At 41.8% G+C, this 23154-nt stretch overlaps 1 protein-coding gene across 1 annotated transcript; it reads right to left on the reverse strand.

Moving 5' to 3' along the window:
- Positions 1 to 350: 350 nt before the first annotated feature.
- LOC128310504 (SLIT and NTRK-like protein 4) lies at positions 351 to 22652 on the reverse strand. Its single transcript, XM_053047156.1, has 2 exons — positions 22167 to 22652; positions 351 to 3017 (listed from the first exon to the last, which is right to left on the reverse strand). The coding sequence occupies exons 1-2, from the start codon at positions 22173 to 22175 to the stop codon at positions 1809 to 1811; spliced, it is 1218 nt and encodes a 405-aa protein (XP_052903116.1). The 5' UTR covers positions 22176 to 22652; the 3' UTR covers positions 351 to 1808.
- Positions 22653 to 23154: the final 502 nt, after the last annotated feature.

The raw sequence follows: 23154 nt of genomic DNA on the forward strand, positions 1-23154 counted from the left end.
AAGAGTTGCAACGATAGAATAGATAGTCCGTCACTCAATGCGTGAGTGGCCATCTGCATAAATATCAGTGTATTTAAAAAAGCAAGTGCCTGTTTTTTGGGTAGATTGTTATCTTCGAATAGGAAGGAAGAAAGTATGTCCTTAAAATTTAATTGAGAAATTATTCATGATTAACTTAAAATTTTCTTAAACAATTTCTTGTAAATGTAAATCATCAATGTAATAAATCATCATTTAATTAGATACATCAATCAAACGTCTTTAAAATTGCTTGCATTTATGAACTTGTCAATAAAAATGAAACACCTTATTTGTGCAAAACCACCAAATGGCTTGTGTTATGTTTGTTTTTATTTAAAATGTTTGCTTTTGTCTACCTTGCTATTAGTTAGTGATCAATCTTTTAGATACATCCGAACCACTGTAGTATAAGTACGAACATTTTAGACACATTTTTTGCTATTTCAATGGAGTTCAAGGAGTCGATTTGTTTTAATGCTACTAATTTTTTCATACCGTATCTTTGTATTGTGGTGGAAATGAACGCGTTTTTTCATACATCATTTCATGTACAGTTTAAGTGCCAAAGTTTCTTTGCTATCTACAGAGAAAACCTTTTATTTTATTTTGTTCGCTCATGACTGGTCCGTTTTCTGTGCACAACATATAGCATACTGTACTTGCGTGTATGCATAAACTCTATGCGCTATTTTTCGTTCGAAACAATTGTTGCTCATTGGCTTATAAATGAAATGTTAGTTTTTTGCAGTTTGTTCCAATGATTGACAATAAAACTAAACATCGATCAGTGATCATTGATCGCTACAGCTAATCACAGGGCAATCGTGCTATCGAATTGATCTTCTCTTCTTGCATGCATTAACTTTTGTTTTTGTATTTTTGGTTAATTTAGTCAAAACGTTACACAGTAAGTGTTAGTTTACGCTTTGTTTTTTTTTTTAAATCAGATTGAAAAAAGTCAATCTACTATTTGTTGAAAGGTTTGGAACTGTTTCAGTTTGGAACACAACGTTCAGTTGTATTATATTCCTTATTTTGTTTGTTTGTTTTTTCATCAGTAAAACTTTTTGCATGTGTGATTTTGGAGAACATCAACATGTATAAAAAAGGAATCTATTTTCGCTACACTTTCATTTCAACGTTACGCTCGGCGAGAGCGGTCTGTAGAAGGACACGACGTTTAGCTATGCTTGTAACATTATTTGTTTCCTTTTGAAAATCTGCTACGTCTTTCTCATGTGCAAAAGATAGCTAGATAAAGATAAAAAGTCGAGTAATTTGTTAACAATGCCTTTCCATAACGATACTGCTAATGCGTTGAGTGGTCGCCAACAGAGTATTGTGGCAATCTTCATCATAAAACGTCTAAAACTATACAATCCCTGTGACGATACTATGATACAGTAACAGTTTGTATGATGATGGTGCTTCTCATTGCAACCTATGGATTTTACTTGCAAGCAGGTTCTTTCTATCCCTTAGCGTATCGGCATTTCTCTATGTGAAACGTATCCAAATTTAACAATCTTTTCTTTACAGTATTAAGCTGGCTTCCCGTTGAAAACAAACTGTTAGCAATCTTTCGTCAAGTACGTAACGTCCTTCAAATACAAACATAACGAATCCTGTTTTCCCTCTGGCCCCCGGCATCCCATTCGCTATCCTAACGAAATCTTTAAACTCTACATTTTTGCGTTTTAGTTTTAGCTTCACAGCTGCACACCTTCAAACGCCTAGACATGCTCCATAAGTGCCGTATTACACCGCATGTCAATCGGTGCGCTGCATCACACATACTGTTCCGGTGCTTCTTCATCCTTGATCGTGGTGTAGTGCACCTTCTTCGAGACGGAATCGACGACCGGTGTCAATACGCCGCGCAACTTATCCTTGCTAACGTACAGCAGTCCCCCGATGAGTGCCAGCAACACACAGCTCAAGCATACGAGCACAAACACGAGCGTAGTGGTGTGGCCAGTTGCGCTTCCACCACCACCAGATGACGACACCTGCTTCCGGCAGCGTCCAACGTTCAGTGTGCGGATCGGTTCCCGTACCTGACGATTACGCAAGCACACCAACCCGTCCCGATTGCGTACGGTAACGTTCGTCCGATCGAGCCAATCGAACAGCGGATAGAGACCACAATCGCACACGAACGGATTGTACGTAAAATCAACCGTGAGCGGAGTGGTGCGGCCTGGCTGTGCCTGAACCGCATCAAGCAGGCTGAGATCCCGCGCCCGCACGGACTCGAAACGGTTCCGCTCGAGATCCAGGAAACGTAACCGGGGCATACAGCTGAGATTGAAGTTAAGCTCGGTCAGCAGATTATCCCCGAGGTGCAGATCGAGTAGCGACGGTAAATCGCAAAACACACGCTTGTCATTAAACTGCACGATCTCGTTCTGTTCCAGGTGCAGCTTGACCAGCTTGGTAAGGTTGCTGTTGACAAAGATGTCGTGCAGATCGGCCGACAGCTCGGCCGACGTGTTGTCCGCGAACGCGTTCGTCAGATGCAGCTCCTGCAGGTTGATGAAGTTCGAAAACACCCGCGGATGGTGATGGTTAAACTCTTCGTCGTCGTACCGGGAGATGCTGAGGTTGTTGTGGTTCAGTATCAGGCGCCGCACGTTCGGAACGTGATGGTACGATTTGCCGCGGATCTCGTGGATGTGGTTGTTGCTCATGTCGACGATGGTCAGGTTGGCGAGATCGTTCAGTGCGCCGAACACGTTCCACGGTAGCTCTTTGACGTAGTTCCCGTTGAAGATGACGACCTCGGTTTGCAGCGGCAACCGCTCGAGCACGAGCGTGTCCCGGAAGCCCGTGTTGGTACAGTTCACGACGTACTGTGTGCGGTAGTTGTACATCTGAAAACCACAGCTACATTTGCCCTGGAAATCACGTCCACAGTCGTCCGCTACGGTGAGCGTAGTCAGGAGGGCTACTAGTAGAGGAACAAGCAGCGTTCGTATCCTTCGGAGTTGCGCCATCTACAATGATAAACAATTGATGTAACATAAGAAATGGCATTGGAAGCAATAATCGCATACAATTAACACTTTTGTGATAGCGGCGGGTGTCCACCACCATCATGCCTAAATGTAGGCATAGGTTAGGTTAGGTTTATAAATAAGATTTTGTAATTTTAAACAGCAATTAGTGGAAACACTTTTTAATCGTAGCATCTACCCATTGTCTGTAATTTAGCCGAAGAACCCCTCAAAAAAGCTGCAAAGAGTTATACAAGATCAATAACATAAGGACGAAAACATATTCCACAATAGCCGGATTGTAATGCTCCCAAAAACCAAAAAAAAAGACATCCATATACCAGAATAAGCAAACCACCATTCCAAGTACGCCATCGGTTTCGCGGTTAAACCATTAGACACATCCTGTGAAACTTCCGGCCATCGATAGGCGTTCTGTGTTAATCCGTTATTACTCTGAGCGACGTAACGGGAGCTAAATGACAATAATTAACATGTTCCCATTTGCGAAGGCATTTAGGGCAATCAGTGCAAATTGCGTGCCAAAATGAGCTAAACAACTGTTCGCACTGCTGACAAGCCTCTCATTGTGTTCAAGTCATGAAAGTCGTAGAAGTGGTTCGATAACGACGATTTTCAGTTGGTAGTAAAACTTTTATGTCTTTGAACGTCATAACGGTTTTAAAGCAATACCATTATGTGCATAATGCTAAAAAATTTGCTATATTGCTAATAAAACACTTTATCTAAAAAAAAAACGGTTCCAAAATGGTCTTTATCGCAGAACATGTTATAGATGGTTTATTGATATGATAGATGAATATTTTTATAGAAGATAACAACATCAGTAAAAAAAAAGCTATTAGGATCGTTCCCCCGAAGGAAGGGGATGATAAAATTAAATCTGAAATTATTGGAAAACAATTTTTGGCAAAAACTTCTGTTCCATTATGGTGAACATAGTTGTTTTATATAACTAAACAACTTCATTAGAATTATTTCATATTTGGTACGGTTTCATTCGCTTAAATCAGTATCTACTTTTTTTGTATTGGTTAGAACATCATAATGTTCAATGAAGAGAACTTCTCGAAAGCTGATTAACATTAGCTGGAATGAAATCCAGAAGCCGTAAAATTTAAAAAAAACCATTACTCAATCGCCGATACTAATCGATACTAATAGTATCAACACATCCGATTAACTGTCAATTAATCATGACTGGTTGGCTAATTGAAAAAAGGGAAACTAGTTTACAAAATTCACAAATCCTTTCCCCTCGTTTGCGGTCATGTATTGCACGTCCATAGTGTTTTGCGCGCATTTCTTTCTACCTCACCTCATAATTACCGGCAATTTGTGCAAACTCGTTCATCGACATTGGCCACCAAACAGCAAGCTAATCAGACAAATCAGGCCATCGATCGTTCGCACTGTTCGGGTCGTACGCTGAATGAAACACCACCGCAGTTGCCTAATTTGATGGAATTTTGATTCAAACTCCCGCTACGTGGGTTTTGGCGTGTGATAAATGTTTGGCCGGTCAAAACCGATCGGTGGATGTGTGCGCTGTCGGTAATGAATTTTTCATGCGAATTATCCCACAAAACCTTTTACCCGCACCCGGTAAAAGTTGCGAGTAAAATGACTAACCTCGGGTCGAGCGGTGCTATCTTTTAGCAGTTTTGAGTGCCGAGAACCCATCGGTGAATATTTTAAGATTGGGGCTCTATATTGGTGCCGTGACGATGAGAATGGGGAGGCACTACTGGCAAAATAATTTTCTTCCACCATTATCGTTTCGAGCCCGCAAAACTAGACCGCGTGTTGTTTGTGTTTGCGGTACAACCTTCAAAGCTGGAATATGATTGCTTACCAGCCTGACGTGTTCTTATGCATAGTTTAGCGTCATAACTATTTGCTAGCCGCAGGTTCGCCGCTCAAGGTTAATTAAAATAACAATATCGCAACACTGTTGGGTCGACTTTCGGCAAACCCCACGTCGAGACAAAACACGTGCTCGCGAGCTTCATAAAAACCGTTCCGTGTACTTCATTTCATTACTCGGTCGTTTATAAGGGCGATAAACCAACAGGACGATAGAACCCTTTGTGGAAAAAGACAAAAAATAAGATTATTCCGGGAAGGATGGATGGAAAATTTGAAACTGTTTCACAGCTTCACTGACAACAGAAAAATGATGCACAAGAAGCACCTCGTTCATCATAGTGGAGCACCACATATGGTATACGACGCCTGAACACAGCACAAAACAACCTCACCCACACCGGCCAATAGACACACACAAACGTTTAAACTCTCAAGAAAGGCACTTCCCTGCAGCAAGAGCGCAACCGTACGAAGGGTTTCTTAAAGATGCGGAAGGAGTTAAAGTTTATTAAAGAACATACATGTTTCAAGTTTAATTGGCAAAATTCGGAACAGAAAGGGTACCGAACGCGCCGTCACACTGCTGGCGCCATTTTCCCATGTGGGTGATCATCGCATATTGTGTTAGGGAATTGTGGGGCACAAGCGCGGGAGGAGGGAAGGTTAAGGAAAAATGGTCGTGGTCGATGGTGCCAACGTACGATGATGAAGGTGATGACGGTTGATGATGATGATGTAGGTTGGTGTGTTGCTTTTTGTTCGCTTCTTTGCTTGTAGAGTAAGCAAAGGTTAAAACACTTTGATGTGAAGCTCCCCCCCCAAGCTTCAGTATATGTGTCCTCTGTTCGATGGGGCGTTTGTTGTTTTTTTTTCAGAAGGGCGTTATACTAACACAATGGGTTGAAAGTATTAGAGGCTTCGTAATCTATCTCCAAGGTATAGTTTTTCATTGGATTTGGCAAACATCTTTTACACGCTTTGCACATGAAAGTATTAACGCTTTGTCTGATGATTTGAGACACACGGGATGTCCATTGCAGAAGTACTGTGAGTGAGTATAATTATTTTATTACAATCTAACATCTAAGGGGTCTATAAGGGATATTGGGTATGTATAAGGTACTGATCTCGTAACAAAATGATTTTGATACCTGTTGTATTGTTGTTTGTGTTTTAGGATTCAACTTACAATATCAGAACCGTTTTTGCTAAAAGCTATGCAAACTTAACCGGCTGTACGGAACAAATTATTATTATTATATTTAAATTGGTGTTGCTTGCTCAATGGGCTACAAAATATTATACATTCCACTGAATAATAAATAAGTTGAAGAATCGAAATCCACGTACTGGACTAGGGGATTGATCCTCCACTGACTACTGGACAAGTGAAATATGATAGCACGTAGCTTTTCAGTATGCAGCAATAAATCTGAACGAATATACTTCATAGCTCACACTCATTGCATAGTAGTTGACAGTTTAATAATTAAAAAAGGGAATTTTAAATCAATTTTTTAAAATTAGAATAAAATCGAATAAACGCAAAATTTCATAATCGTATTTTAAAAACAATAACGGACATGCACTTTTCACGTATTGTAATGCTCGCAAGACACCACGTACACTAAGCATTCATAGAAAAAAAACGATGAACAATGTCACTGAAATTGAAGAGTTGTTAATTTCTTGAACGTTCAGAAAAAATGAAAAAATGGCTAAAAGCAATCTATCAAGGCATAACAATAAACATCAGCAGATCGATTAAAGCAACGAAACAAAACAATCAACGGAAATCATTGCTTCTTCGAAAGTAAATCAAACAGCTCCTATCATATCCAAAAGATGATGAAAAGATACTGTTTTCTATAAATATATTCGCCTCAAATAAACAAGGATCAGATCGTTAGCAGAATGATGAACCATTTGAACCAATCCCAGATTCTGCTTGCCACTCTCGAAATGGTTGCGGAGGGATACAAGCCAATGCCAACTGCAACGGCCGCCGTGCTCATCCGTGCTAACGTGTTGTAAGCACAATTTCCTTTTCCACCGTTAGCAAGCTTGCTACTACGTATCCGTCAATGCGAAAACATTTCAACGGTCGATTCAATGGATGAAAAGTTTGCCGCAAACTTCGCTAGAGTAAACAGACCAGTTGGTACTGGATCTTTTTTTTATTGGTTTTGTTGTACCGAAGAAGAATAAATTTCGCTACAGCAACCAACAGCTTCCAAAATGGTGCGCATGGCTGCATGCGTTAGCACCGAAGTTGTAATTGGCGTTACTGCGCGCGATACATTTTACCGACAAGTGTTATTTTTATACATTGACGTGTTGCTTTTTTTAATTTAAATGGGATCTTAATTGTTAAAAAAAATTGTCCAGTGAGAATCTTTTTGACGACTAATATAAATGTATAAATATAAATGGGAGAAAATTATGAGCCGACCATAAAAACATTACTCAACATAAATGACCAGCACAAAAGCAATTTTAATGACTGTTGTTATAAAAGCTGGTCATCATGAACTACATAACTGTAGGATGAGTATTTAAATGAAAATATCCTCTACGTAACGAATTAGTGAGATTTCAATAATATTATTTGGTACCGGTACAATTGAATTGTTAATCTGACACAATTTACTAATCCACCTTTTTATGGTAAATAAGTCGACCTGCTATACATGGCCCAACCAAGCAAAGCGTTGCGGCTTATGGGATTTTGAATTTTTCACCAAGCCAAAAAAAATAACATTCAGAAGCCCACCGATGACTCGCAGGGAAATGTGTAAAGTTAGGTTCATTGTAGTGTCTAGGAATACATCTTCCCACAACCCAACGTCCAACGACCCTCCCCGCAACACTACACCGCGGAAGTAACCCTTTGTACCAACAACCGGAGGCTCTTCAATGGGCAACCGATGGAGGAACATTTCATTCGAAGGCGTGTGGCCGTGACCGTGGTGGAATGGTAAACCATGCACCCAGCACTATGGCAAAGTCCTGTTTGAAACTTTAATGAAAACCGGAAAACAATGCCGGATCTAATAGTGGGAGAATCGTGGCAAAGCATCCTGAAGAAGTCGTACAAACTTTCGCCCAGTTTCGTACGGTACCGTACCCAAAAATAGTGAACCTAGTGAGCAGCAGTGAGGTATAATGGTTGGTGGTTTAGCGTCGTTTTCAGGCATTGGGATATCCGTACATACCCAATCCCCGGTCCCGTGCATAAATCTCAACTTTCACATCAAACTGCTGCTGCAGCCCGAAACCAACAGCAGCCGAGCAAAATGGGTTGCCATCTTCATACCAACGCCATAAGGTGTGGTGCTCTTCCTTTTCTGCTGCTGGAACATGAAGTGTTCCGGTGGGTGGCCGGTATTTAGCAATGCAAACTACAACGGAATAATGTAAATGAAGAGAACATCTCGCACAACCGGTTGTGCGGGAAAGGTAGGTCCGTTTGGATAGCTTGAAATGTACATTCTTTCGGTGTTTTTCATACGGTCCCAACGCCAGATGGCGCTGGGGATGCAAAAACCCTAGAAAGGTGAAATTTGTTTTCCGGTTCAAAATCTATACGCTTCGTGAATCCGAATGGCAACGGTAGGCTGAAAGTGTTCAGACGATCCAAATGTGTTCCAACAAGAAAGGTTCTTCCGTCTTTTGTGATTGTACTTGATTTCTATGTTGGTTTTTCCTGTTTTTTTTTTTCCTCACCTTTTTTAATTTGTTTCCTTGCAGGTGAAAGAACAAGGTAAAGATGCGCACGGAACAATCCCACCAAAGTTAGCCAACGAACCAGGTACGGAAAGAGTGACAACAAAACAAAGGAATAATAACCCTTTTGCTCTCGAAAAGAAAGTTCAAACAGGATAAGAAAACAACCAAATCAAGTTTACTTTGAAACATTTCACGAACCGGATGGAGGCGCATGGTGCTTTGTACGTTTGCACGTGCTTGCATTCATAACACAGAGGGGATACACACAACCGTTCCCAAAAATCTCTCCCCAATGCAAAGGGCGATGTGTACCGGTGGTACTGACGCTAGTGCGTGGTTGTGGTTGGTTGTATGACGTAGTTTAGGTTGTTTAGGAATGTTTCTACAAATTCTACCTTGAAGGACTAAAAAAGGGATCTTTACCCAGCTCCTTTTTGGCATACCGCCGGAGTGATAATGCAGGTCAGTATGAAAGAAGCGCACTAACTTTATAAAAACCCGGGTATGTATGTGTATGTGGTTGTTGGTATGCAATGGTGCCGAATGATATGTAGCAATGGAAAGTGCCAACCCAAAGCGTGGGGGTTAGGTTTAAAAATCCCGTACAGTGGTTAGCTGATGGGGAAGGACGTCATTTGCCTTCCGGTCTGTTTTGCTCACGCCAGTCATGAAATTACCGGCCGGAAATTTGCTAGAACGGAAATTAGATAGATTAAGTGGTGAAGGGAAAGAACGAATCTTCGAAAGATGGAGCAAAATGTTAATGTAGGCAAATGGGAAGGTCGGACCGTGGGCGGACGCATTGGCAATGGTAATGAAAATCAGCTCAACGATCTGTTGCTCCCGCTGGAAATCAGATGTGTAGGTGGAGAATATTAGAATCATTTGGGTAGATATAAAAAGGTTTATTAATATAACAAAATAAAAATATGTTTTATTTTAAGAAAGGAATAGCATTTGACATTTTTTCAAAACAAGATTGCCAAATATTTATATAATATACTATCCCTATTTCCTAATAAATTTCCATATTTTTAGAATTAAAATAGCTTGTTGACAGATGTTGCTAGACCTGTTATGTGACACTTTGCTCGAACATTGAGTCGATAACCTTTGATTTTTATCAACACATGAAAATTAATCAAGATGCTAACTTTATAGTGATCAAAACACCAAAATTGCAAAGAAAGTTGTTTTAAAATTAGAATTTTATAACATTTCAATTTATATTATTTTTTTATGTTTGAAACAAACCTACATCAATAACAAAACTTTAGCGGTCATGTCGGGCCTCTTTTCAAATCGCAGTGGAATACGCAGAGGTAGATGTTGAATCTCTCAACTTTAAACGAGTTTTTGCAAGATGACATCGTCCCGATGGACAGCTTTCGTTTGAACTTGAACTCGAAAATACTGTAATTAGCAATACAATGATCAAAACAAGTCTAGAGATGACTAAATCGGTAAAACTACATTTCACCTGTGTTGTATATGTGCTCAAGTTCGTTTAATGCAGTTCAAAGAGAATTTTAAAATGAAATTTTGAGGAAAAAAAACTACTACACGCCATTCAAGTGCTTGTTCTCCAAACCATCTCTACCACGACTTTGATGGCTTTCTTGCGCACCAGGAACCAGCGCTAATGTGAAAAATTCACTTCGGTAGCAATAAATGCCTTATCCTACTACTCATTCAGGGATCTAATAAATGGTCCCCACCGAAAGGAGAGTGCAGAGAAGGAGAAGGGAGTGAGAGCCTTCAACTAAATGAAAACACGTCGATTACTCTTCAGCGACGTGACGCGTCGACCCGTGACGACAAAATTACACCACCCACCGCTGGTAGTCTTCGGAAAATCCTCACACACATACCCTCGCACAGTCACTGGTGCGGCCGGGGTCACCCATTTCGAAAGGGCACGGCAGCGTTTCAACTAATCGACCCAGCGTAAACGTACCGTAGCCTCTTCGGTGTACCCAAGCCGTTAGTCAAGATGCAGTTCGATGTTGAAGGACGCCCGCTTGGGTCTTTCGTCTACCATCAGTCTCCTTGCGGTCGGGAACGTAGCTGTCTATGTGCCACAGCCGGTACCAGCTTCCACAGATTTACCCGAGCGGCAATGGTCCGAAACGAATTATGGTGACGCCGGAGCAGAACTGTGTTCGCGTTTTTAATTCCGGTCGTGCACATCTGGTAGCCTATGGAAGGGTGTTAAATTATACCAAACGGTGGGTGCGTGGGTGTGTGTGTCGGGCAAAGTGTGTGTCATGGATAAGTTACAAACCCTCCGGAAAATTGGTTAATTTTTCATACGCTATTAAGAGATGCTGTATCGCATTCGCAGCAAGATAAATGCTTATTTTGCAGCGGATGCTTGAAGAACTCGCGTTATGTCGAACCGTTCCGCTGTCACGGTAATATCACTCTAACTGATCAGACTACAGACGCTACCGAGTTTTGATTTAAGGAAACCTAATAAGCTAATAATTCATATCTGACTCATAATGGATTGCAGGAGCTTTAGTTTTTGGTACGCATCGAGAAAGTAAAATCATTGCTTACTCGATACTATGGAATCAGTTCTTAGAATACGAGAATACGGTGTTCAATACGACCAAGCACACTTTCTAAATATAATATATAATATTTAAAAAAAATTTTAATATTCGTTTTTTATTTTACCGGGATCGAGTTATTGGAAGCTAGGTTTCAAATGAATATTTACAACTATTTTCTTGCAATAACTCTCTCTTTGTACCTCTTCACGACCTTCAAACGTTTATCAATCGCGTCGCCCCAAATGTTTTGGCTGGTATTTTAATAATTTAAGGAAAGCTAATAATAAACTAAATGCCAATAATAATTACCAAATTTGCCATTTTCTTCAAAATACATGGAAAAGATACTCAGAACCAATAGTTACGGACGAATAAATTCCGCAAATCCAGCAATCACTTCCTGCAGAAAGACTGAAATAGAATACCACAAACAGGAAATAATAAAGACAATTGTTATAAGCCAATAGCAAAAGACCATCCGAATGATAATAATCGTTATTTATGTCCAATATTGTGTAATCAAAAAGCCTACTACATCTTTCCAGAATTACAGGTAGAAAAAAACACGCAAACCTTTACCTCTTTCTCTCGTGACCTATACCATGTAATTACCTACACAGCTCTTCCTTACACTTTGCGGCAATAAATTCTTAAAGCACTCCTCCTTCCCTCGTTTACAAAAAAAACCATATGGCGTGCTGGACAAAATGGCCAAATGTTCAATGTTCCTTATCGCTGCACAATTCCACAACCGGTCCAATAAGCGTAAGCGTCCCCGGGGCACGATTAGGTCTCCTTAATGATGGAGTTCCCCTTCACCTTTACTCTTCCTCGCTTCCATTCCCCGCATCCTCATGCCGTTCCCTGCTCTTCACCGTGCTCTGCCGGGAATCCCGCTTCAAACGCGCCCAATGTGTAGCATTCTCTATTGACTCTGGGAAAACAATTCCATGCCTTTTCACTAACAAACCATTACCAGGCAGAGTGCCGAGTGGACGCAAAAGCAGAAGTATATTTGTAATGCCACGAACAAACCGTTCGAGGCCCAACCGTTCCGTTGCCTTACTGTCTCTTTTTGTTCGCCTACACTAGCGCTCTCCCTGTAGTTGACTTTGTTGTCCCTCTCCCAGCCGGTGACGCTCGTCGTCTGCTCCGCCATCCATGTTTGGGTGCCATTTGTTGAGTGTTTTTATTTTCCGTACGCGTGACAGAATTTCCCATTCCAAGGGGCATCGGACTTTGCATGGGACAAGATCGGGCCCGGGGTCGGAAAGCTAAAATGCGGATTACAAAATACTGACTTTCCATTTATTTCTCATTCTCGGTGCATGTTGATGTAGCTTCAGCATACGCAAACACACGCATGGCTTTAGACAAAACGCTACCAAGAGACCAACGCCGGGATGGAAAGGTCCCTCACACGAGCCCAGCATACGGTTGCCATCTCGCATGTGCCCCGATTCGTGCCGGAAAAGTTGTGGAAGGATTTTAACATTCTCCCGGGTATCTTTTTCCCTTCCAACTACTATTGGGTGGTTTGTTGGGTCGTCTGGCAGCGGACGCCATTAGCATATCGGAGGGAATTGTGTTCACGCCTATGCGCCCCTCGGATCCATGATTTCCAAAAGGGGTTAGTTTGGGTGCCATTTTAAAAGAGCATTAATTTAGACTCCATCGGTGGTTTGACGGTGGGTGCCGACTTGCCCATTCACAGTTCTGGTTTCGTGCCGGCAGGAAAAGTCGTCCTACAATTGAATGAAGCGTACCGTGTTCCGGTGCGCCATTTGCTTATTGTGCGAATCCCGATGCATACGTGCTTTCCGGTAGCTGTAATGCTGTTGCTTAGTGAATGTACCGCTAATGAACAATCGTGTCCCAAGAAGCTTATTGTACGATTGGGAACAGCATCATCCAGGGTTTTTCAATTAAACACGTTTAGTAATTTTTATCAAACAAATAAGTTATGCATATTTTATTATTTTGAAATTGCAAATATTTAAATATGTCAAAAATAGTACATTATCCAACATCCGAGACCAAACAAATAAAAAACATTAACCAATAAAATATAAAATTGCAACTGCGACTAGACATTTTTTATTCACGTCCATCCATTCACGGCAATATTTGTTAACACTGCTTTGTCTTTTATAGTAGCAAATTCACTCAACCAACTCTAATTGCTCGACCTGTAATTATGAAGTAATTGAAGTTCATTTTTCTCCCCCAACCTAACCTCCATCCCAAGGGAGAGTTTTCTTCCCATTTTGACCAAGCTAACAGTGGTCCCTTGGTGGTCTGGAAAATGGCTAACCGGAAGCATTAGAAACCGATTTTCCGACCAAAATCCCTGATGTGCTGGCAAAATCTCGAAGGACCACACGACTGGGGTCTCGAAGGCTGGTGCAAGAGTGTTTTGCATTGGAAGGAACAGCACCTACAAATACCTGCAAATTCGCTTAAGAACGTAATACCAAGGATAGTCACGCTAGCTACGAAGAATGGAGTCACTGAAGGTGAGCCTAGTAGTGAAACTCCACATAGTCGAGGTGACGCTTTTGTGTTTGACCGACCCGACACATACCGGGGGATCGGGGGGATTATAATTGAATTTTGTAGAGAAAATTAATTCTAAGACCGGAACACACGCTTCCGTGCGGATGAGAGAAACCCGGCAGCCGCGGTGGCAAGTGAAACATCAGCATGCAGAGACGGAACCGTCTACGGCAAGGGTCATACAAGGTTCACCATGTTGGCCTTGTACGGTGGGAAAATGGAAACGAATTAACAAATGCTTCCGGGCGCAACCGTGTGGACCACCCGGGGAAGGGCGGTGAGTCCTTCCGAGGACTCTGTATATGTTGCGATTTAAGTGATTTATTCATCGCTTGTACATTCCTCAGCGGACATTGAGATTATGTTTTCATTGTGTTCATCGTTTGTGCCCGAACGGTCAGCTGGAGAGGGTGGCGATATTTTTCGCCTACCGTTGCCATGGCTTTCTATTATTATTATTATTATTATTTATTCTTAAATTGTCTGCCTCTGAGGTTGCACAATGTATTCTTAAAACTAGGGAAGGGGGAAACAGGAAAAGGGACGAAATACCAGGGGAGGGGGTAGGTTAGGATAATTAGGAGAATTGGTCATTGGTATCTCGTAACCGAGTGCGGAAAAGGGAAATGGGAAGGTTGAAATCGAACAGTTGGTGCACGAAATTGAATTTGGAGCATGCTCTAAGCCAGGGATCGTTCTGACCGAAAACCGAATGGCGGGAAGGGATAAAGATAGGAGGTCTGTCACGGAGTCGACGAGAAGGAACATAAAGAGGTAATGAAGAAAGAAGAGAGGGGACATCGAATTCCGAGGAAAGTAAACAGGCGATGAAGTAGGACTGCGCATGCGAATGGCGGGATTCAATATCAGTTAAACCCAACATTCGGCAGCGGAGAGAATAAGAGGGCATAGGGACGGAATATCCCCGAAGAAATCTACGGACCGCGAGTCGCGTAAACTTCCGCTGTACCCTCTCTAATCTCTGCATACCGGTCACTCCGGCTGGTGTCCAAATTACACTAGCATAGTCCAAAGTGGAACGAACCCAACAACAGTACAGTGCCTTTAAACATAAAGGATCTCGTATTTCCGAGGCCAGACGAGTGATGAGGCCTAACGCACGGTTCGCTTTATTGACAACATGGTCAATATGAGCGTTGAACGAAAGACAATCATCGAGCCAAACCCCAAGATCTTTCACGGTAGATTCTCTGCTTATCTGGGTACCACATAAGGAGTAATCCCATGTCAGCCGACCCACAGAGGACCTACCGAACGACACTACACAACATTTCGGGGGACAGAGTACCAACCCATTTTTTAGACACCAAACAGAAAAATCATCCAGAGAACGTTGGAGAGATTGACAGTCAGCGGACGAGGAAACAGGAACAAATATTTTTATGTCGTCAGCGAAAAGAAGGTGTCCATCAGTCGGTAAAACATTGATGCAGTCATTAATAAAAAGAACAAAAAGGATGGGACTAAGAGCACTTCCCTGCGGAACACCAGACAAGCCCACAAATGAAGAGGAAAGGCAGTTCTCTAATCTGACTGAATATGACCGATTCGAGAGAAAAGACCAAATCCAGGACAGAAAAGGACTACCGAACCCGAGTTTCTCTAATTTTAACAAAAATAAAACATGAGGCAAGCTATCGAAAGCAGCTTTAAAATCAGTATAAATCGTATCCACTTGACGTTTACCAACGATATTGGACATGACAAAAGACACAAAACACATGAGATTTGTCGAAGTGGAACGTTTGGGCATAAAACCATGCTGATTCGGGGAAATGTACTTGGATACTATAGGAAGGACAAAGGATTGAACAACGGATTCACACACTTTTGACATAGAACAGAGTATGGCGACACCACGAAAGTTGGATGCTACTGAACGATCTCCCTTTTTAAATATAGGGCAGATCCAGGAAGTTTTCCAGAGAGTTGGAAAACTGCCCTCTTTGAAAGATCGTGAGAAAAGACGAAACAAGATTGGGACAAAAATATCACTACGCTGCTTTAAGACACAAGATGGTATGCCATCAGGTCCAGGTGAGAAAGATAGTTTTAATTTTTTTAGAGCTATGGCAACATCATTTTCGCTAAAATATATTGTATTACAATTAAACACGTTGCTTGGTGTGTAGTCCAAACCTTCAGAGAGAGACACTGTACTGCAGCATGGATCAACGAACACACTCGAAAAATGCTTCGCAAACAATTCACAACAACCGGATGGCGTATCAGCCACATCATCGCCAAGGGAAATTGAGGAAGGAATGCTATTGGATTTACGTCGGGCATTTGCAAAACGCCAGAACGATCGAGGTTCAGTTGTAAGCCTGGATTGAAGGCGCAAAAGGTATGACCTATAGCATGCCCTGTTATAGATACGGTATGCAGTGGAGGCGTACCTGTATACTCGAACTGCATGCGAGGAACGGACCCGTCTTAAGGTACGGAGTGCACGCTTCTTATCAGCTTTTAGAGCTTTAAGAGTTCTGTTGGACCAAACCGGATTGCGAGGGGGAGGTAGGAGAGGACAGCACGAGGAAAAGGATGAAAGGATTACATTGTTCAGTTGAGATACAGCGATGTCAATTGAAGAAGCAGCTTCGATGAAGTTAAGGTCCGAGTTCTCTAGAATTCGTTGTAGTCCAATGTAGTCAAGTCTTCGAAAATTGTAACGTCTGCCTTCATTTCTAATCGGAGTCCGATGACTGCGGCCGTTTGAAGTCGGTTTGATAGCTGGGACGTGCAGTGTCGCGTCGATTGCCGGGTGAAAATTGTCCAAATTGAGCAACGGAGTCGAGGATTCAGTAACAGAGCATAATGTTTTCGCCATAGGATTGGCAAAAACTAAGTCGAGTTGTCGGTTCATAAAATTTTTCACACCCGAAATCTGCGACAATCCGTTAAGAGTCATGCCGTCAGTAAGCATCCCATCGTTAACGGATATTATGCTGGGAGTAAAGCAGTTTGCATCTGTTAGGGACGCGACCCAGGAGAGAGAAGGAGTGTTGAAATCGCCAAACAGCAACAGCAAATCAGAAGGTTTCATCCTATCCAGGATCACGCTTACGCTCTCGTGCAAGGCATGCAGGATAGACTCACGGTTACTTCGATAAGGCGGCACATATATGACACCGATGAACATCGATACTTGGTTGACCTTCAAGCGTACCCAACTCAGTTCAAGAGATGGGAAGGTGTGTGTAACATTTGAAGTGTTAAGCTTAGCGGAGCAAGCGATCAGTACTCCACCACCACGAGAACAATTACTATTATCAATATTTCGATCGCAGCGGTAGATAATATACGAGTTGTCTGTGAAGAACGAGGATGGAATAGAGTCATCAAGCCAGGTTTCCGTTAGTACGATCACATCATAGTCGGACTCGACAATAGCCATACGGAGATCGACGAGTTTAGTGCGCAATCCTCTTACGTTTTGGTATAACACGTGTAAAGGAGTGGATACAGGTGCTTGGCTTAATGTGGGTGTGTTGATGATGACGTCTGTGGTTCGGTGTGTGATGTGGGATCGGTGTGTACTTTCACATGTGCTTTGGTGAGTGCTGGATTGTCGGCATGAGGTTGTGTTGAGTGCTGTGGGTTCACCAGTCTGGTGTCTGGACCGGTCTGGAGCAGTGGACCCAAATCCACGGGTGTATCGCAAGGATGAGTAATAGTTGCAGGATACCAAAAATTTGGCACATTTGTGCGTCGATCGGTGAATTCACGGTATACTAAACCGGAAGGCCAGGTTGAAGGATCCAATGCCTTGCTTTTGAGCGTAGACGACAAACCCACCTTGAAGGAGATAAAGGTGAGAGTGCTTATATCGCGATCCTTAGGCGATTCTGGGCTGGCGCATCGGAAGGGAATAATTTTCATTTGCTAGCGAAGTGCTAGCGAGAATGGATGAACCGGAAAATGGTCGTTCCTGGTGCTTCGAGCACCATTCGAGATTCGAGCAAGGTTTGAGAGTAATTTATGAGAAAATACGTTTACTGGAAGTATTTCCGACATGGAGACCAAGTGGTATCACTACAACTATTGGCGCATGTTTTGGTTTCACTTTGAAGTCAATATATCTAGTGAGTTTAAATAAAACTTCTAAGATATATTTACGTTGTACTATTGTATTAAAAGTTGTAAAAGATTTTATAAGTTCAAAGCCATAAACATTCAGCTCACACCGATCGTTCATATGGCTAGAGAAGGATTAATATAACCAAATTGAGGAGAGATTATCTTCGGTAGTTTAGATTGGTTGTAGCGATTGATAAATAGATGTTAACTATCGCATTACCGTCAACGCCATCATTTTACTTCCATTTAATCTTTTTTTTAATCTTAGGGGCTGGGTCGTACAGTGTCATTCTAATGACGTGACCAACCCACCGTACTCTGGCGAGTTTAATTCACCATTCACCATTTCACCATTAACGAACTATTTGGGAGTGCATGGCACAGAAAGACCTGTCAACAGATTTTTATTGAAGAGGCTTTGCAAAACCTTCCTACTGTTGGTGCTCTACAGTTAGAAATAGCTTCGGTCAGTGATAATTGAAACACGAAATTGAGCTCTGTTAAAAAAACGAATCGTACAGAGAGCTGCCAATGAAAAAGTAAACGAATCGGCAACATTTGAATATCGTCGTTTGTAACGTGTTGTTCTATTTTAAGAATTTCGAAACATAACAAAGTGACATTTTTATGACTTGTGAAGTGAAGTAAAAAAAAAACTAGTATGAAACAATATAAATAGAATAACGGTTGGCGATTGTAATGGAATTGTTTTTAGTTTACTCTGTCAGCAACTATCCGACACTAAGCGAAATGTTGTATTTAAATTAAACCATAATTGATGTTGATTTCAAAAATGTGTCGAACAGAATCGTTAACATATTTCCATAAAAAAATGCATATGCGACAAAAACAGGTTATGATTTGCTAAATCAGAACATAGAAAAAAACAATTGCAGTGCATGTTTCGTGTTGCTAGTGAAGTGGATAGAATCGAACCGATTTTTCATCACGGAACAAACGAATAGAACTAGTAAAGATGAGAAGACCAAGAAAAAAATAGAGAAATACATAAAAAAATGAAACCAAGAGAAGAAAAATTGAAAAACCTCTCACCGTGAAAATGACAGTTTAGCGAAACTGAAACGAACGAACAGGTCTACCCGTTGCTAACAACGACAGTCGACAGATAGCAAACAACGTTTCCCCCCACCACCGTCTAGCTGGGGATGCCAAAGGATGAAAAAATGAAAAACCAATAAACCAATGGCCACGGGGACCGCAGTGTGCACTTGAGCATGCATAGCAAATGAGCAGTCAAAGCGCATGCTGCGCAGCACAGAAGACCATCGGGCCGTGTGACTAATGTTAACGGACCCGTGCTAAACCGAATCATCATCATCATATCAGCTGGCGCACTAATTGGACAGATGTGTCGCCTCTGGTGTGGTGGTCTCGAGTTGAGCAGCGAAAAGATAATAGCTGAAAGTGGTTTGCTGACCTCCCCCATGGGCCAGCGAGAGCGGAAAAAGTTTTAAAGTTTTGAAACCATACCCAACCGAACCGAACCGCCTCTAATAGTGGCCATAATGGTATTGATGTGCAGCGCTGCCATACACTGCCTGGTCAATTTTGTCATCTATTCGTTAACCATTTTTAAACATGGCTATGGTTGTGTGGTTTAAAAAATGTCATTCTCTCTCCCGCTCTGTCGAATGCTGTGACTGGGATGCACTCGAAGTTTTTTGCAATGCAAATGCAAATATATCAACCGAGGAGGAAAAACGATTGCCATTATGCTCCCCCTAAAAAAAAAATGGGAGGGAAATTGCACTTTCCACGAATGCTGCCGAATGGGTCAAATTATGTTTAGCTCAATGCATAACGATTGCTCGGTGGGTGGAAAAAATATGAATTGCTCTCGCTGCTGAGATTTGGATGGATGGATGACAAACAGCTTGGCATAATATTTATTCGGTGCAGTTATTTGCATTACAATCGAACGTTCCACCCTTTGCAGTGGAATGCGAATTTCCATATTCCAAACAGTGGCAAGCGATGTTGCAACAATTTACCGGCGGAAACATATTCGCAGAGTGTTTTATTAGGTCAGTGAAACGTGAACTATAACGAATGAAAGAATGTGGGAATTCGATTCGATTTAAATGTAGAAACACAAAGTGTTAAACTGATTAATCGCGTAAAAGTTACAAAAAAGGTGATTGAATGTTTAAAGTTCAATTTAAGCAAAATAGAGATTCCAAAAGTCTTTTGAATATTAAAAAATTACAATAAAACATAAAAGACAGATAACCAAAGAGAAATTACAGCGTAAATGAACTAATCGATATAAAAACATCGACATGAACAATAAACCACAACAGATTTCACTAAGTAAAACAATACAATTGAGACATCCTTACTGTGCATACCTTTGTCCAAAAACCTGCTGCTATTGCACAGCTGTGTGACTTCTGTGGAACCAGTGCATTTAACCCCCCGTAAAACCCATTGAAACATAATAGAACATGCCGATGACTGGCACGTACGGCACAACTAAAACGCCCCATTTACGGTCACGATGCACACGCGTATGTTGCCAACGTGCCGTGCATACGTTGCATGCTGGCCATTTGTGTCTGCCTGTGGGCTCCGATTTCGGTTTCGGGTTTGTGTTTGGTCCGTGCTGTTTTTTTGTTGTTGTTTTTGGCCGCAACCTTTCATGAGATGCAACCAACAAATGGAGTTTATTTTTTGTTTTCTTGTTTCATTTTTCTCCACCGGTTAACGCCATCGCACGGTTCATCAGCCTTGTCCGTAACGTTATACGGTACCCGATGGGTTGATGGATAGTAGTAGTTCATGATGCCATCAGCCGGCATTTTTCTCGTTTTAAGAAATATAGTATAAATTGAACTGTTGGATGAAGTATGTTTCAGCATGATTTTCCAACACCTGGGGAGTGTTTAGCTTTGATGGATGCGATTTTAATAGGAAAATTACTACCACCAACGTTAGTGAACAATCTTCAAAACTCATACATTTTGAAATCGCAGAAAATAATTAAAATCAAAATAAAAACGAGTTTTTTGGACAGCGTAAAATTGAGAACATCCACGTAACCTCTAGTTTACCGCATGAAAGAAAAAGCATTACGCAACCCACAATCCTTCCAATTTTTCGGGTCTAAAACGACCTCGAAATCTGTTAAAATGATCTATGCTGAAAAAGATTCATGCATTGCATTCATCCAAGAGATCTCAAATGCTTTACTTATTAAATAGAGGTGCTAGATACGGTTCTAGACCTAGCAATCAGTAAAGAATATGTATTCATAGATTTTAAATTTTTTTAGTAAAACATTAAAAGCAGTTTTGTGAGAAATATTAAGCAATAGAATAACAAAAAAATCGTCTGATGAATGCAACACCCATATGGTGAAATGATTTTTTTTTTTGCATTCAAACTGATCTTCCAGAAGGTTTCTACACGAAATCCAGTCCGCGCGTTAAAACGAGTTTGACAACACTGCTACACAGCACCATTAAAAAAATTAGCTATTTATGGGTTTTAATTAGGCTTCTAAAGGCTCCTTGATGTACAATTTAAACTTCTATGTATAAAACCAACTTGAAACAGCCATCATCAACTTCACAGCGCAGGCAGGTATTTAGCCATGCTTGCAAAATAAAGTACAACTTCACATCACATCAATGAGATCATGCAAATGTTGGTTTCATCCACGGTAACAGAGCGTAAAACAAATAGCATAACAACGTAGCTTCGCTCACTAAACCATCAAATCAAAAGACTTCCCAGCTGCCCACCAGATGTGCCGCTGCTGCGGTGCGTGAAAGCCAACGCTGTAAATGCTGTTTACCCAAAAACTGCACCATCCTACACACAGGGTGCCCTTTTTTTTCGCTGGCGTTGGTCGAAGCGTTCCTGTAAATGCGCTCACGTCCGCGTATGCAGGTGGTGGTGGTTCTTGTACGGGTCACAGCACAGAAAAACCGGCTCGCCCACGACCCCACCAATGGCTCTCCGCAAAAAAAAAAACAAACGGCTCTACCCTTGCAAGCGAACCACCAGCCAGAAGAAAACACCTAACTTGGGCTTCAAAAAACATGCTCCTCATTAGCGAGCGGGTGGTGTGTGCTTGCAAATTTACTTTATGTTGGCAGAAATTTGAGTATGCTCAGTGAATTGCAATGGAATTTTGTGCGCGTATGCGAGTGTGTGTATGTCGTTGAACAAAAAATAAATAAAAAAAACCCTCATCAAAGGCGAAATATGCTACCATTAAAATCAAACAAAAAGCACGAAGAACGCAATAAGTTCAATGCAGAAATAAAAGACATTAATATGGAAAACTCACCATTTTCATACAATTTGTTTACACTGGTAAGACAACGCGACGTCACGGGGGTTTCTTTCCTGTTTCCGTCAAGCGAGCGATGCGATCTTTCGTTTCTGCTTCTGCTTAAGCTGCTTCGACAAGCAAACGATCGACACCCGGGCAGGTATCGTGTTGCTATCCGCAGAGAACGGGTGCGGTACTTCCGAATGGTGTCACACCACAAACCAAGATGAATAAAATCACTAACCCGATCCCCCTGAAAATGCACTGACGACACTGTTTACTTTGCTTTCGATGGAGCAGCCTCGGTGATCATCATTCTCGCACTTCCACACTGTACCACCGTGTTTTGTGATGAATGGCGTCGATAAAACCAGCAGAAACCACCATAGACAAACTTGATTATCTACATGCAAACAAGCTTAGCACGCAGTCTGTGTTTTGGGGTAGGAAGTTTTGAGCCACCCTTTATTTGGCTAAAGCTTCCAAGCGCAACATACACACTGGCGCTGCACCTCTGCACACTCCAGTCAGGTGATGCTTTTGGTGGAGTTTCTTTCTCTCTATTTTGTCTTAAAATATTAACACCACTGCTGACACTTTGATCAAATTGTGCACGGATGAAAGAAACTTCAAACCGTATGACGCACGCACGCACAGGCAACTTTGCAGACAGACGCGAGTTGTTCTCCGATGGTGCGATCGAAAGCTGCTTTGCGTGTGAGCACACCTTACCGAGCAATCCGACAGACACGGTCCGACAAACCCAACGTGTTACTGCCAGCACCACACACACAACCACGGTGTACGGTCCATCTTTACGCACCCACGTTACGTTTGTGCGGCACGGTGTTGCTGATCGTGGCTCGAACCTCACAAACTTGTATGCGTACCGTCGTAGGGGTTGAGGGTAGTTCTCAGCGCGCTGATAGTGCCAATGATGATGATGATGATGTTCACTACCACCACCAGCGAGCGGTACGGTTTCGGGTTCGTCCGGTTCGAG

Source organism: Anopheles moucheti, chromosome 2 (assembly GCF_943734755.1).
Source record: "Anopheles moucheti chromosome 2, idAnoMoucSN_F20_07, whole genome shotgun sequence".
Taxonomy (NCBI): Eukaryota; Metazoa; Arthropoda; class Insecta; order Diptera; family Culicidae; genus Anopheles; species Anopheles moucheti.